Source organism: Chrysemys picta, chromosome 3, assembly GCF_011386835.1.
Source record: "Chrysemys picta bellii isolate R12L10 chromosome 3, ASM1138683v2, whole genome shotgun sequence".
Classification (NCBI taxonomy): Eukaryota; Metazoa; Chordata; order Testudines; family Emydidae; genus Chrysemys; species Chrysemys picta.
In genome coordinates this window covers 197,545,612-197,559,025 of record NC_088793.1, presented here as the reverse complement: position 1 = coordinate 197,559,025, position 13,414 = coordinate 197,545,612, and the positions used below count along the sequence as shown (strand labels likewise).

The 13,414-nt window shown below is 44.1% G+C and overlaps 1 protein-coding gene across 1 annotated transcript in view; it reads left to right on the top strand.

Moving 5' to 3' along the window:
- The window catches only part of ISM1 (isthmin 1), a 65,460-nt gene extending 53,287 nt beyond the window's left edge, over positions 1-12,173 (top strand). Inside the window, exons 3-6 of the mRNA XM_005287399.4 lie at positions 374-641; positions 2,709-2,852; positions 8,168-8,257; positions 10,013-12,173. Of these exons, the coding sequence (XP_005287456.2) occupies positions 374-641; positions 2,709-2,852; positions 8,168-8,257; positions 10,013-10,530 (1,020 nt within the window). The 3' untranslated portion in view covers positions 10,531-12,173. The remainder of the gene's footprint in view (positions 1-373; positions 642-2,708; positions 2,853-8,167; positions 8,258-10,012) is intronic.
- Positions 12,174-13,414: the final 1,241 nt, after the last annotated feature.

Below are 13,414 nucleotides of genomic sequence, written 5' to 3'. Positions count from 1 at the left end.
TAAACGACTTTTCCCCTGAAGACAGAAAGCTTCATTGTAAAGGTTTAAAATGCAGGTTTCGTTCTTGTTTTGTTCAGGATTTTTTTTGGGGGGGGAAGAGAGGGGAAAGAGGGCTTTTTGCTCCAAGATTTGACTCAGCACAGGTGGCAGAAGGAATCACTCAGTTTCTGCATATCTCTGGGCTCACAGTAATCCACGTACGGTTTATAACAGGCTAGCCCTAAAGGATTACAAGCCCCTTTTGCTAGATAACATCAGTCCCTTATCTCTGCTGTTTAGAAGATTCCCCACTGATGCATGGGCACTCTCTGTGGAGATGATCTAGTTTTGGATTTTGCATGCCGACTGACCTGGCATAACTTGAATTCTCTAGGTTACCATAGAAGTGGTTGATGGCCCCGATACTGAACCAGAGAAGGATCTGCACAAAGAGAGCAGCAAGCCTAGCTGGCCAGTCCCATCCCCTGACTGGAGGAACTGGTGGCAGACGTCATCCACCTTGACTCGCATGAGTAGCGGTGACCAGGACTACAAGCATGACAGCACCACCGAAGATAGCAACTTCCTAAACCCTCTTGGTGGGTGGGATAGGCATGCACCCAACCACCGGACTTTTGAATCCAAGGAGCAGCCAGAGTATGGTGAGTTCGCATTCCAGACCTCTTATGGGCACCTTGGGATTGTAAAACTAGTTTGGGGGAAATGAGAATGGAGAGGCATCGCTGAAAGTAGGCCAAGCAAAATAGAGTTTTTCCAACATGTGGCTTTTGTTCATTGGCTTTTAAATACAAATCTGTGCAGATGCACAAACTAGGCTGTGGTAGCCACATTCCACTTGTGAGTCTATAATCTTGAAAATTATACCAGTTATCCTACAAGAAGTTTTTTTTATTCATAAGTGTACTTTTTTAAACAAAGGAAATACGGTCTCATTTATTTTTAGTGTAAGGATAAGTACAAATTTAGAACCATGTGCAGTGATTTGGAAGCTAAAATGTAACTGGTGGATAAATGAGTGAGAACTACAATGTGGTCATGTTTGGTTGAGATATAAGTAAGGCAAGTTATGTTGACTCATGTGTAGGGAGTGGCATAGATAGCAGGAACACTTTGCGTGTGGAATTCTGTTCCAGATGTATCCTGGGGAAAACAATTATTTTCAGTTTGTTGTATGAAACAATTGCTGAAAACCGAAAGGACGAATTATTTCCTTACTATCACATTGGTCTATAGCTGCACATTTTGGGATGACTTCTGGGACGTGACTTAATATGCACACTATGGGAGTTGCAAGTGGCTCAGAGCCTCTAAGGATGAAGCTGTAAATCAATATATACTGAAGTAAAGCCCTACCAAATTCATGTTGCATCATCTACACACACACAGAAGCTGTAGCTTACTGTTTCAGCCCTAGTTGCCCTTGTTTTGATTAGGTTTGAGTCTAGAGCCTTAACTTAGAGAGCTTTTTTGCTGAATTTTATATTTAAATATGTACATAAGTACTGAATATTGTGGGCCAGAATTTTAAAGTCCTTTCTTCTTGCACCTGTATCTGTGGACAAATTTTAGTACTACAAAAAGATGTACAGTGCTCTGCCACACCTAGGGGCATCAATGTTAAACGAAGATTTCTATTCCCAGTGCAGATTCTCTAGGCTAAAACAGCCATCTTTAACAGGGTTTATTATCCATGTTTTCTGTTCACACTGGCAATAAAACAAACCATGTTATAACATAGATACCTCTAACCCTGGCAGAAAACTATGCACTAGTGCAGTCCGTTACATAGTGAGAGACAGGAGCTTGGTTGGTCTTCTCGCAAATGTGTAACCCTGAAGTGGCATGTTTGGTATCGGGAGTGAAGGCACACTAGGCAGTACACTCTATGCTCTGGGCTTCCCAGATTAGTTAGTGGAATATTTCACTCAACTTGGACCCAGTCATGTTCGTATTATTTGCACTGTGGTAGTGCCTAGAAGCCACAGTCATTACAGAACAAAATGCTGGTTCCTGACCCAAAGAGCTTTTAATGGTACAGGATCAGGCCCTCAGTGACAACAGTTGGTCATTTAGTCAGTAATATAAAATGTTCATTACCATGGGTTTGAAAAGAACATGTAATTCACTGCATCAGTGACTTCTTCTATAACACGTTAGCTCTCTTGCTCTGATGTGAGGGGAGATTAAAGAATGAAACTGAAATATTTCCACATACAATCAACTAGCCAAACAAAATCCAAGCTGCATTCTGTCATAAAATCCAGTTACATTTTGAATATCGTTGTGTGCTATAGATATGTTTGGAGGGGTTTATTCGAGGGGTGGAGAGGTTAAAGTAAATGTTTTTATTACATATCTGGTCGGTTTGTGATCAGAAAGCATATTCCTACCGATGGAAAAATAGTTTAAATAGACGTTTTGTTAGTTCATGACCCAGCTTTACAGCTGAAGATTCTCGGCTGCTAAAAGGTCAAAAGAGAAAGGAAATATTTTTTCAAATAATGTTGCATGCACGTCCCTGAGGAGAGTCAAGTGTGAAAACCATTTAAACAGCAGGCTTAAGCCTGGCACTCAGCCCAGATTTCAGGTAAAGACATCTGGATTCCATTCTTGCTATGCCTACTTAATAAAAACCACCATCTATACAGTAGTATTTGGTAGTAGGGTTTTTGTTTTTCATTTCCTTCCTCCTCTTTGTTCCTGTATAGATTATATTGATGGAGAGGGAGACTGGAGCCCATGGTCCATTTGTAGCGTAACCTGTGGGATTGGCAATCAGAAGCGAACCAGATCCTGTGGATATGCCTGCACAGCCACTGAGTCGAGGACATGTGATAGGCCAAACTGCCCAGGTATGGTTAACAAATGGTGGTTGTTTTTAAAGAGAGAACCTGAATTGTTAGGAAGATCATTGCACCAGGGGACAGGGCACTGGGTTTGGAGGGCTTCACCATACATGGTTAAAGGCCAGCATCACATTTGGGCCATGGCTGGGTAACAGTGCTATTAAAAAGTGGTGTTCCAGTCCTGAAGGTCACTTATGAAATTTTATTTTGTATGTGAACTACCCTAAAATGTAAAAGGCAGACATAGTATTTTAATGTTAATGGACCATGCCTGTCTTTTATGTTTTAGGGTAGTTCTATATTTTATTTTTTATCTTTAAATTAACAAAGCATTTGTTATTAAATCCAATGTTGTCTCCTATAAGGGGTTAAACTTGCTACAGAAAGTTTCAGTCTAAAGGCAAAATTCTTTTGTTGCTGCAGTTACTTCTTGCCTACCGCACGTCATTCCGCACGTCACAGGACTGAAGCTTTTGCCCAAAGAAATGTGCACTCATTTCACCTAGAATGCATTTGTTTTTTTTATTTTAAAACAGCCACATTACTATTATTCGAAAATAAGAACATACATTGCAATACATTTAATGTATATACTTCCCATAGTGTCAGGAATAATGGCTCCATATTAGTTGTTAATATGCCCTTTAAAGTATCATGCCAACTATCTGCAAAGTGGCTTTAGAGAATTAGTTCTCAAACTAAGGCCACCACTTGTTCAGGGAAAGCCCCTGGTGAGCTGGGACAGTTTGTTTACTGCTGCGTCCGCAGGTTTGGCTGATCGCGGCTCCCACTGGCCGCAGTTCGCCGCTCCAAGCCAATGGGGGCTGCAGGAAGCAGCGCGGGCCAAGGGATGTGCTGGCCGCCCTTCCTGCAGTCCCCATTGGCCTGGAGCGGCAAACTGCGGCCAGTGGGAGCCGCGAGCAGCCGAACCTGCGGACGTGGCAGGTAAACAAACCGGCCCGGCCTGCCAGGATCTTTCCCTGGACAAGCAGCTGCCCTAGTTTGAGAACCACTGCTTTAGAGGAGATCTGAAACATGGTCTTATACACTAGATGTTCTACTCCTGGGGGAATTCTGTGCCACTGCACATGTGCAGAATTCATGTCCCTCACAGATGTCTTTGCTTCCCCGCAGAAAAATGACTTTCTGACAGGGAAGCAAAGGGAAGGTGCAAGAGCAGTCACACATCACTCCCTAGCTGTGCAGGTACATTGTTTTACGCACCCGTAGCAGCCAGTGGAGACAGTCAGTGGCTCCTACTCTGAGCTGGGATCAGCTGCTAGTCCTGGCTGGGAAGGAGGCAGGAGAGGATGGGATTTTCTCTTCCCCTGTAAGGAGTGGCTGGGGCTGTGTCAGACCCACCCCTAGAAACCTCCCCCAGTTGCATCCTCCCCTACTTCCTGCCCCCATCACTCCTCAACTGTGTAGGGAGGGGTCACTGTATGGGAAGCTGCTCCCCCATCTGCCCAACTCTTGTGCATCTGGACCCTCCCATTCCCAAATATGCCCTCCAAGCCTCACCCTGTACTCCCAGAACCCCCTAGTCCTCCATATCCAAGCCTCACCCCACTGAAGCTTGACCCCCCCCCCTCCCCCCCGCACCCGGACCATCCCCCACTGAGCTCCCTGCACTCAACCCCCCACCATGATGAGCCCCACCCCCCTGCACCAACCTGAGCCCCCACATTCAGACCCCCATGCCACTGACCCCCAACTAGCTGCACCCAGACCCCCACCCCACCAAGCCCCACTCCCCCAGCATCCATACCCCCCTACTGAGACCCCCACACCCAGACCCCTCCTCTGAGCCCCAGCCATTTTCACCTGGAAGCCCCTGCAGAATCCCATTGCCCCTGCACCTGGAACCCACCCAATGAGCCTCTGTGCATCCAGGTCCTCCCCCCACCCCCCACTGAGCTGCCTGCACCCAGATTGTCCCTCACAGAATCCTCTCACCCTCACAGCAGGATCCCCCCACACTGAGCCCCTCCTGCCTCGTTGAGCCTGCCTACCCCACATCTAGTGTGCCTTGCTGGGCCCCAGGGTGTTTCTGGGGCAGGCCCAAGCCTCATGCTGTGTCAGGGTCGGGTGCAGCCTCACCACTGAGTCCGTCTCCTGGGGGTGGGAGATCTCCCACCTTCGTGTAGCCAGTGGCCTGTGCTCCCCACTGCCTTGCTGCAGCCTCTGTGTTTATTTATTGACAAATAAAACTAGCCAAATTTTAAAATATTGTGAGCAGAATTTTTAATTTTTTGGATGACGAATTTTTTAGGCGCAGAATGCCCTCAGGAGTAATGTTCTAAAGAGCTGTTGCAGTTTGAGTCAAGGGATTTTTTTGTTTTAATAGACATTAAACCACAAAGCGCCCGTCTCTTAATACAAACCAGCAAGTCTAGAATTAAGGCTAAAATGCCATCCATCCATATCTCTCTCTCTGTCCATTTTGCCTACAAATTGGAAAAGTTTCAAAACCAGCAGGCTTGGCCCTTCAATGCCTGTGCACAACAGGGCAGATTAAGGATGTGGTTTTAGCTTGAGCCACGTGTTGAGAGGATTCTCTGCTTATTCATATTAATCCACATTTGCACAATCCATACAGTGATGCAGCACTGAGGGTGATGCATTGGAGCTGTATAATTACACCACAGAGAGCAGTATGGTGCATTCACATTACAGTACGTAGGCGCCAACTCCATTTTCGGGGGGAAAATGGTGGGTGCTGAGCACCCACTGGCAGCCCCAGTACCAGAACCTCCCCCTCCCCCCAGCGCCTCCTGCCCGCTGGCGGGCCCCACCGATCAGCACCTTCCCCTCCCTCCTATGGCCTGCCACAGATCAGCTCTTTCTCAGTGGCAGGAGGCGCTGGAGGGCGAGGGGGGAGGGAGGGAAGAAGCAAGGGCACAGCGTGCTCGGGGGAGGGGTGGAATTGGGTGGGAAAAGATGGGGGCAGAGCAGGGGTGAGAAGAAGCAGGGTGGGGGTTGGGCCTTGGGGGAAGGGTTGGAGTTGCGGGCGGGGCCTAGGCGGAGCCGAGGGAAGCACCCTCCAGCAGATTGCATTTCACCAACATTTAGCCACGTTTAGCTTCACAATTTGGAAGGTAAAGGAAGTGAAAGACCTGAAATAGCTATAAAATCCTAAGTATGAGATGAGATGTTGCACTGGGACTATACAAATGCAGTATTGCTAGAGATTTGTAAAGTCACTCGCAAGCAGTGTTTGGCATGCACACCCATCCATCTCTGGATGTTGGTTGCTATTTGCTAGCCACTGCAGGAAAACACACACACACACACACACACACACACACACACACACACACACACACACACACACACACACACACACACACACACACACACACACACACACACACACACCATTTCCCCCACTCCCTCAACCCTGAACAACAATGGGTTAAATCCAGAAGAGGTCACCATCTCCCAGGTGTAGTCTCAGGTATTTGTTATCATCTAGAATCAAACCAGACTGGAAAGAATGTATTATGTCACATTACAGACACCTGAGGATCAGTGAGGAAAATGTAATACACTCTTTGGGTCTCTGCTGGTATTTTTAAAATGACCAGGCCAAAGCTCAGCTTCTACTGTTTATACTGTCAGCAGAACCTCTGCAGTGAATTATTCCCTTGGAAGGATTCTGGGGTATCTATTATTCTGCATCTACAGCTGCAGTTAAGGCAAAGCCCTTACAATAAATTATTGTAAAGAAGTCTGAGGCTGTTTTGAAGCTCTGCAAGGCCCTAGTTTGTATGACTGTGCACCAGTAACAAGATCACGATAAAGTTTGCTGGACAGGGGATGGAAGGGAACCAGGCTCTATTAACCACACAGTTTTTGCATACTGAGCGTTTTCTGGGCTTACTTTTGAAATATATGATGCAATGGAATAAAAATGACATGCTTAAATGCTTCTTTGAAGGGCTTTCATTTAAAGAGAATAGTAGCTCGCTAAATAAAATAGCATCAAAAGGGTGTTCATTTGAGCATAATACAATTAGTCCAGTAATGACCATGTTTTCACACCTTTTTTGTTAGTCCATGGTTCTCTATGCTAGTGACAAATGCTTTACTAGAGCTCGCCAGGCACCCCAAGTCTAAGATTTTTGGACCATTATCTACATATTTGTCTCTTTCCTCCCAACTCCTTTCACTCCCCTAGCAGCAGCAGAGAATGTAACCGAAGAGCAAAGCACACAAATACATTTTCAGCTTGTTGGGGCAGGCGCTATTGCATTCACTCACTGAAACACATTTGGTATCCTGCCAACAAGTAAACATGAACATATTAGCAAGTCTCCATCAGTTTAAAAGGTGGAGCTGAGGCGGTCTCCAACCAGTCCTGGGGTCTGAAACAGTAGTGCTGGAATGCAGGCCGTGGGAGGCCCTGGAAGAGAGCAGCGGGTTGCTGAGAGGAAACTTGGGGAGCTGGGAGAAAGATAGGGGGAGCTGAGGGAGGCCTGGGCGAGCAGGGAGTGATTCTCCATAGAGCCGGTCCTGTCCCTGCCTGTGCCAGGCTCCTCCCTCCACTATCCATGTGGTCCTGCTGCCAGACTCCAGCTCCACCCTGGGCTCCTGGCACTCTGTTCCCTGACGCTCCCCTGGCTGGTCCTGGCAGCCGCATCCCCAGCTCCCTCCCAGGCCTAGCATCAGCACCTGCTGGCTCAAAGCCTCTCTGCAGCTGGGGAGAGAGAAAAGAGCCACTTGACCTGGGACCATCGCTGTTCCAGCTCCAAAACAAAAAAATAGTGCCAGATCAGCATTTTGGAGCATTTCAACACAGCTGGAGCACGGTCTCCAACGGGTTTCATATTCCACGTTGTGCTTTACAGCTTTCACTAAGAAACTTCTCAACAAGTTGAGACGTCATCAACCATCCCTAACACATGCTAGGAAAAAGATATCTGGATCCGTAAACTTGGCCACCTAATCAAATGGACGGATTTCCATTGGGACTGAACACCTGCAGCTTCTATTGGAATTCCTGGGAGTTACTGGGCAGCTTTGAAAAATCAGGCCCCTTAGTTACCTACCTAAATATAGATTTAGGTGCCCTAACTCGATCTAGGCACCAAAGTTTGGAACCTTTGGCCTGGCTATTTAAAGGCCTGCCTAGCAAGTATACCGGTTATCTACAGGGACTCCACCAGGTCAGCTTGTTTCTCATCATTATTTTGTTACTGTTTTCCTCCAGCACTAAATTCAAGAGAGGCAATGCAGTCAGAACTTTGGTGGTTTGTTTTTGTTTTTCATTGTTGTTTACTGTTAAGAAAACACATCTATTAGTTTGTGTTTGTCTTTAGGGATTGAAGACACCTTCAGGACAGCTGCCACAGAAGTGAGCTTACTTGCAGGAAGCGAAGAGTTCAATGCCACCAAGCTATTCGAAGTTGGTAAGCAGCTGGCAGTCTAGTATCTCTAGAGACAAGCTCCTTTTAGGATTGTTTTTTAAACTATCACTATAAGATTTGGGCTCATAAGCCTCTGTCTTAAAAATGAGTCATATTCCAAATTGCTGTTGATTATTTTATTGTTAAGGAACAGAACTAGACCTCGGAATATCTTGGTTCTATCCCTAGCTCTGTCACAGGATTCTTTTTGAATAACTTTCCACAAATCACCAAGTCGGTGTCTGTGCCTCAGTTTCTCCAGTTGTAAAACAGCGATGCTGCGTCCTTACCTCACAGCAGTGCTATAAGCGCTTCGGTATCCTCAGTTGAAAGGTGCTATAGTGGCACTTTATTCGTGATCATTTTTGTAAGAGTTACAGCTGTTGCTGATGTGAGGTGGATAATTATATGAGCAATAATAGCATTTGTAGCTATGGATGGCAAGATAGGATCAACCAAATCAATGCCTCAGGGTATGAGCTGATTGCTGTACGTAACTTTCTTCCATTCATGTACAACAGTGCACATAATGGGCCACGTGTACTGTGAGGGTTTATCCCCTACCATAGAAGCATCAGGGATTGGTCCCTTATGGAGGTAGGATACTAGACAGGTTGGATCAACAGTGTTATCCGGCATGCCAAATCCTAGTGTATGCTTGTAAGGCAAACTATAGCACTTGTTGACAACCGGGCATATCACTTAAATGTATGGCAAACTGACCATGAAATCGTTGAGGCAATATGTTTGCAGTATAGCTTTAGGCCGAAACTTTGCTCACCTTCCTCATGTGATGAGACCTATTGAGTGCTGATGACATAAGTAATGTAAAATTAAGGCCCTACTTATGGGACCAGACCCATCGTTTGAGATGATTTGGCCCCCAAACAACCAAAATGAGAAACTTAACTGATTCTCTCCAGTCCCCTTCAACATAATCCATTAATATCAGCTGTAAATGTCCTACTCTGGCCACCCCGCCACCCCACACCAAAATTCATAGGTCTAGTGCCATTTGACCATCCTAATTTACGGACATTGTCTGATGGTACATCATGTAACTGGCTGCTGTAGGCCACTCTCTATCTTCGAACTGCAGCTGCTCGAAAGATCCTTTTGGAGAGGTAGAGGACATGGCAAGGGAAAAATAAATGAAGTCCTAACCAAAGTATTTTTCATAAGTACAAGGCTATGCTTATCATCTTGGAGTCTTTAGTGTCATTACAAACCAGCTGAGCCTCACGTACCGTTTCAGAGCCCCAAGTGGTGGTACAGGAAGGCTGTGAGATCTTGGGTTTTGGAGCTGAGGGTCAAGAGCTAGGGCTGCCGGCTTCTATTCACAATTCTGATTCATTGTTTAACCTGGGGCAAGTCACTTAACCTCTCTGTGCTTCAAGCTCACTCACTTGCAAAACTGGAGTATGTCGTCTATTGTACTTCACTGGGCTGTTGCCAGGTTTAATTGAAGTTTGTAAGACATTGTGAAAGCCTAGTAAGTGCCAAAGATCCATGTAACTATGGCAATGTAATTCACGGTAGGATGGCCTTTTCTTGTCATAGCTTGCTTTCTTGATTATCCAATAACAAGATAAGTCACCACACTACAAGCAGGCATGCTTTATAGCCCTTACTTGGTTACACAGAACTTTCTGTGGGACAGTTACGTTTATCTTCATTGTTATCTCTGTAGCTATATCATATTAATTTACGTGCTGCGTAATGTACCTTAAGGCATTTTCCTCTCCCCTCCTCCCACAGATACTGATAGTTGCGAAAGATGGATGAGCTGCAAAAGTGAGTTCTTGAAGAAATACATGCACAAAGTGGTTAATGACCTACCCAGCTGCCCTTGCTCCTACCCCACAGAAGTCGCTTACAGCACTGCTGAGATCTATGATCGGATTAAGCGGAAAAACTTTCGCTGGAAAGATGCAAGTGGGCCAAAGGAAAAACTGGAGATCTACAAGCCCACAGCCAGATATTGTATCCGCTCTATGCTTTCCTTGGAGAGCACAACTCTAGCTGCGCAGCACTGTTGCTATGATGACAATATGCAGCTGATTACTAGGGGGAAAGGGGCGGGCACACCAAACCTGATCAGCGTAGAATTCTCCGCAGAACTCCATTACAAAGTAGACATTTTGCCTTGGATTATATGCAAAGGAGACTGGAGCCGATACAATGAAGCACGGCCCCCTAACAATGGTCAGAAATGTACAGAAAACCCTTCAGATGAAGACTATTACAAGCAGTTTCAGGAAGCAAGGGAATACTGAAGGGATTTTCCTCCTCAGACAGGAAAATGGGGATCATTTTTATAGATGGTACAAAACTGCATTTGCTGCATTCTCTATTTGAAATGGGGTTGGTCAGTATCTTTAGTATGAGTGTATATATTTGTATATAATACATGTGTGTGTAATTTATATATGCCTATATCTCACACACTCCTCTGCATACAAACATACACAAAACCTTTAATGATAGAAGCGGATATAGCAATAAAATGCATTTTATTTCAAAAGAAAGAAAAACCTCCAGGGAGAAACAGTGTGACTAAATTCATGCTGAATAAAGAGCTTGATACAGATTTTTACATCAGTGTAAATCAGTAAAGCTCTGATCCTGCTCCCATTGATTTTAAATGATGCACGATTGGTCCCTAATGGTAGGGTAAAACTAGGGGAAGTGAAATGCAAATCAGGCTCAAAGGTCCTGTACAGCAAAGCACTTAAGCACATGCTTAGATCCATTATAGTCAATGCAACTTAAGCATGTGCTTAGAGATAAGCACATACTTACCTGCTTTGCCACATGGAGAGGTTTGGGGTTTTTGTATCTGGGCCAAAGAGCCTAAACTCTCAAACAGTTTTTATATGTAACTTATTTAATATAAACACAGCTGTTAAAAATAACACTTTCTCTGGAGCTGTATTAATGAAAGTATTTAATGGTATCTACAAGAAGAGGGGAAGGATTGTTGGGAGGGAAAGCTATTAAGTATTGGAGGAGAAAACAGGTAGAAATGCTGCAGATCAATAAACCAACACCCACATTAATCATTCTCAGTTGAAGCTCCCCATTGCCCTTCCAGTCACTCAGGTGTTAGCTGTACATAGGTGGTAGGGTTTCCAGAAGATGCAGCTGCCATGTTCCTTTGGGCTACACCAAAAGAATCTAAAATAAGGCCTAGGATTCTGCAAAGACATATGAATGTGCTCAACTTCCCATACTGTGAGTAGTTCAGTGACTTCAATGGGACTATGCACAGGGGCGGATCTACAGCTATGAATTATCATAGCTCCATGGAAGAGAATGAAGTTATGACAATTCACACCAGTAGAGAATCTGCCACACAGTGTGTACAAATAAAGAAACGGTGTAAGTAAATCTTTGCAGGATCAGGGACTAACAGGCCAAAATTTGCTGAGGCTGAAGCGTGGAGTTAAAAGGAAAAGAATGTTGACCAAAAAAAACGAAGAAATCCTGGTTATCTTCTAATTCCTACATGTAATTAGAAGGGTTCTGCTATACAGAAAGAAGTGCACTTTTAAAAAAAAGAGAAACGAATATAGAGTTTTGAACAGATTCACTGGGGTACAATAAGTCACCTTCTTAATTTTTTTTTCCTTCCAGCATGTCCTGACTGCACAGTATTATACAGAAAAAGCTATTCTTTAAAGAGTTTTTTGGAGGAAAGGGATAAGGAGTTCTTCTCAGTGATTTAAAAAGCCTGAGCATTATTTTTGTAAAGTATTTATTAAAATGTTGTTATAACTCATGCAAGGGGTGTTTTTAACATGCGGGGCTTCTGTAGCTGGAATGTGATGGCCAGGAAAGAGACTATTTCTAGGCAAATGTTTAACTTGCAGATCTCTATGAAAAATGAATCTATCAATAAAACCACAGTTAAACAGTTGGTACCTGCATTCTCATTAAAGACAAAGAAAATTACAGTGTGTGAAAAGGAGTAATAAACACTTAGATTAGTTTGTTGGGAACTAAATTTAGCTCACTTGAGTCCCAGTCAGTCATACATACTAAACATGAAGCCTTACCACTGGGATTCAGTTTATTGTATGAGGATTAATCAGATTTAAAAAGGAAAACAAGCAGGTCTCTTGGCTTCTCAGGTGCCAGTTGATTGTGATAAAACCAAGAATTGGGTAGTTGATTGGGGCAGGTCATCGTATGTCCCTAAACAAAAGGATTGTTCCTCATTTCAGGATCTGTCCCCTTGATTTTTATAGAAACCAGTTTTTGTAAACCCTTGCAAGTCCAGCCCTGGTAAGGAGACTTGAGCCAGTGAAATTGACAGCAGATGGGCTAAACATTTAGGCACCTCAAGAATCACCCATTACAGAAGGAGGGAGTTTTGTAAAAATGGACCAGTGTTTTGCCCAGTTAGCTGCCTTGAAAATAGAGGAAGTGATGTAATGAGCAATTTCTAACAGCATGGGATGAAACCAGCATCTCAGGTTTCTCTGGGAGAGAGATGTGTAGAGTCACACATTAATTATATATTTTAAGATTTGTGGAACTATGGAGAGGTTTTTAATAATACACCATTAACATTCAATTACAGAACAAATATGGTATGTGGGGGAGGTAAATTATTTTAATCAACAAAGTGACACAAAAGCTGTCAAGTCCCACTGCTTACAATGTGCCAAAACGAGAAACATGTTTTCAGCATCAGTATAAGTTTTCCTAGCACTGGTCTTGGAGCAGAGATCAAGAGGAAAGAATTCTCAATCGCTGCAGACTGTAATAAAAAAAAGTAAAAGCAAAGTTTGTGCTATTGCATCTGAAATTACAACTCCTTAGGTTTTCTATCTTTGCATTCAACAACTGTTAAAGATCACTGTCCAAATGTCTCCCTGATGTAACTCTCCTAACACACTGGCGTTCAGCCAGGCATGGATTTGACTCAGTCTCGGTAATTAAACAAATAGAGAAATGGAGAGATCAGGGCCCTAACTTGCTCGAAACAGTATAAACAGTTATGATGAAATCTTACGATGTAGTTTACAATAGAATAAAGCAGGTGTATAAAACAAAGGGAAACGTAGGGGGAACTAAACCATACCAAGCACCACACACACTGCCTAGCCAACTAATGTTTTGAAAAGATTTTTGACACTGTCCAAGAGATTCTTT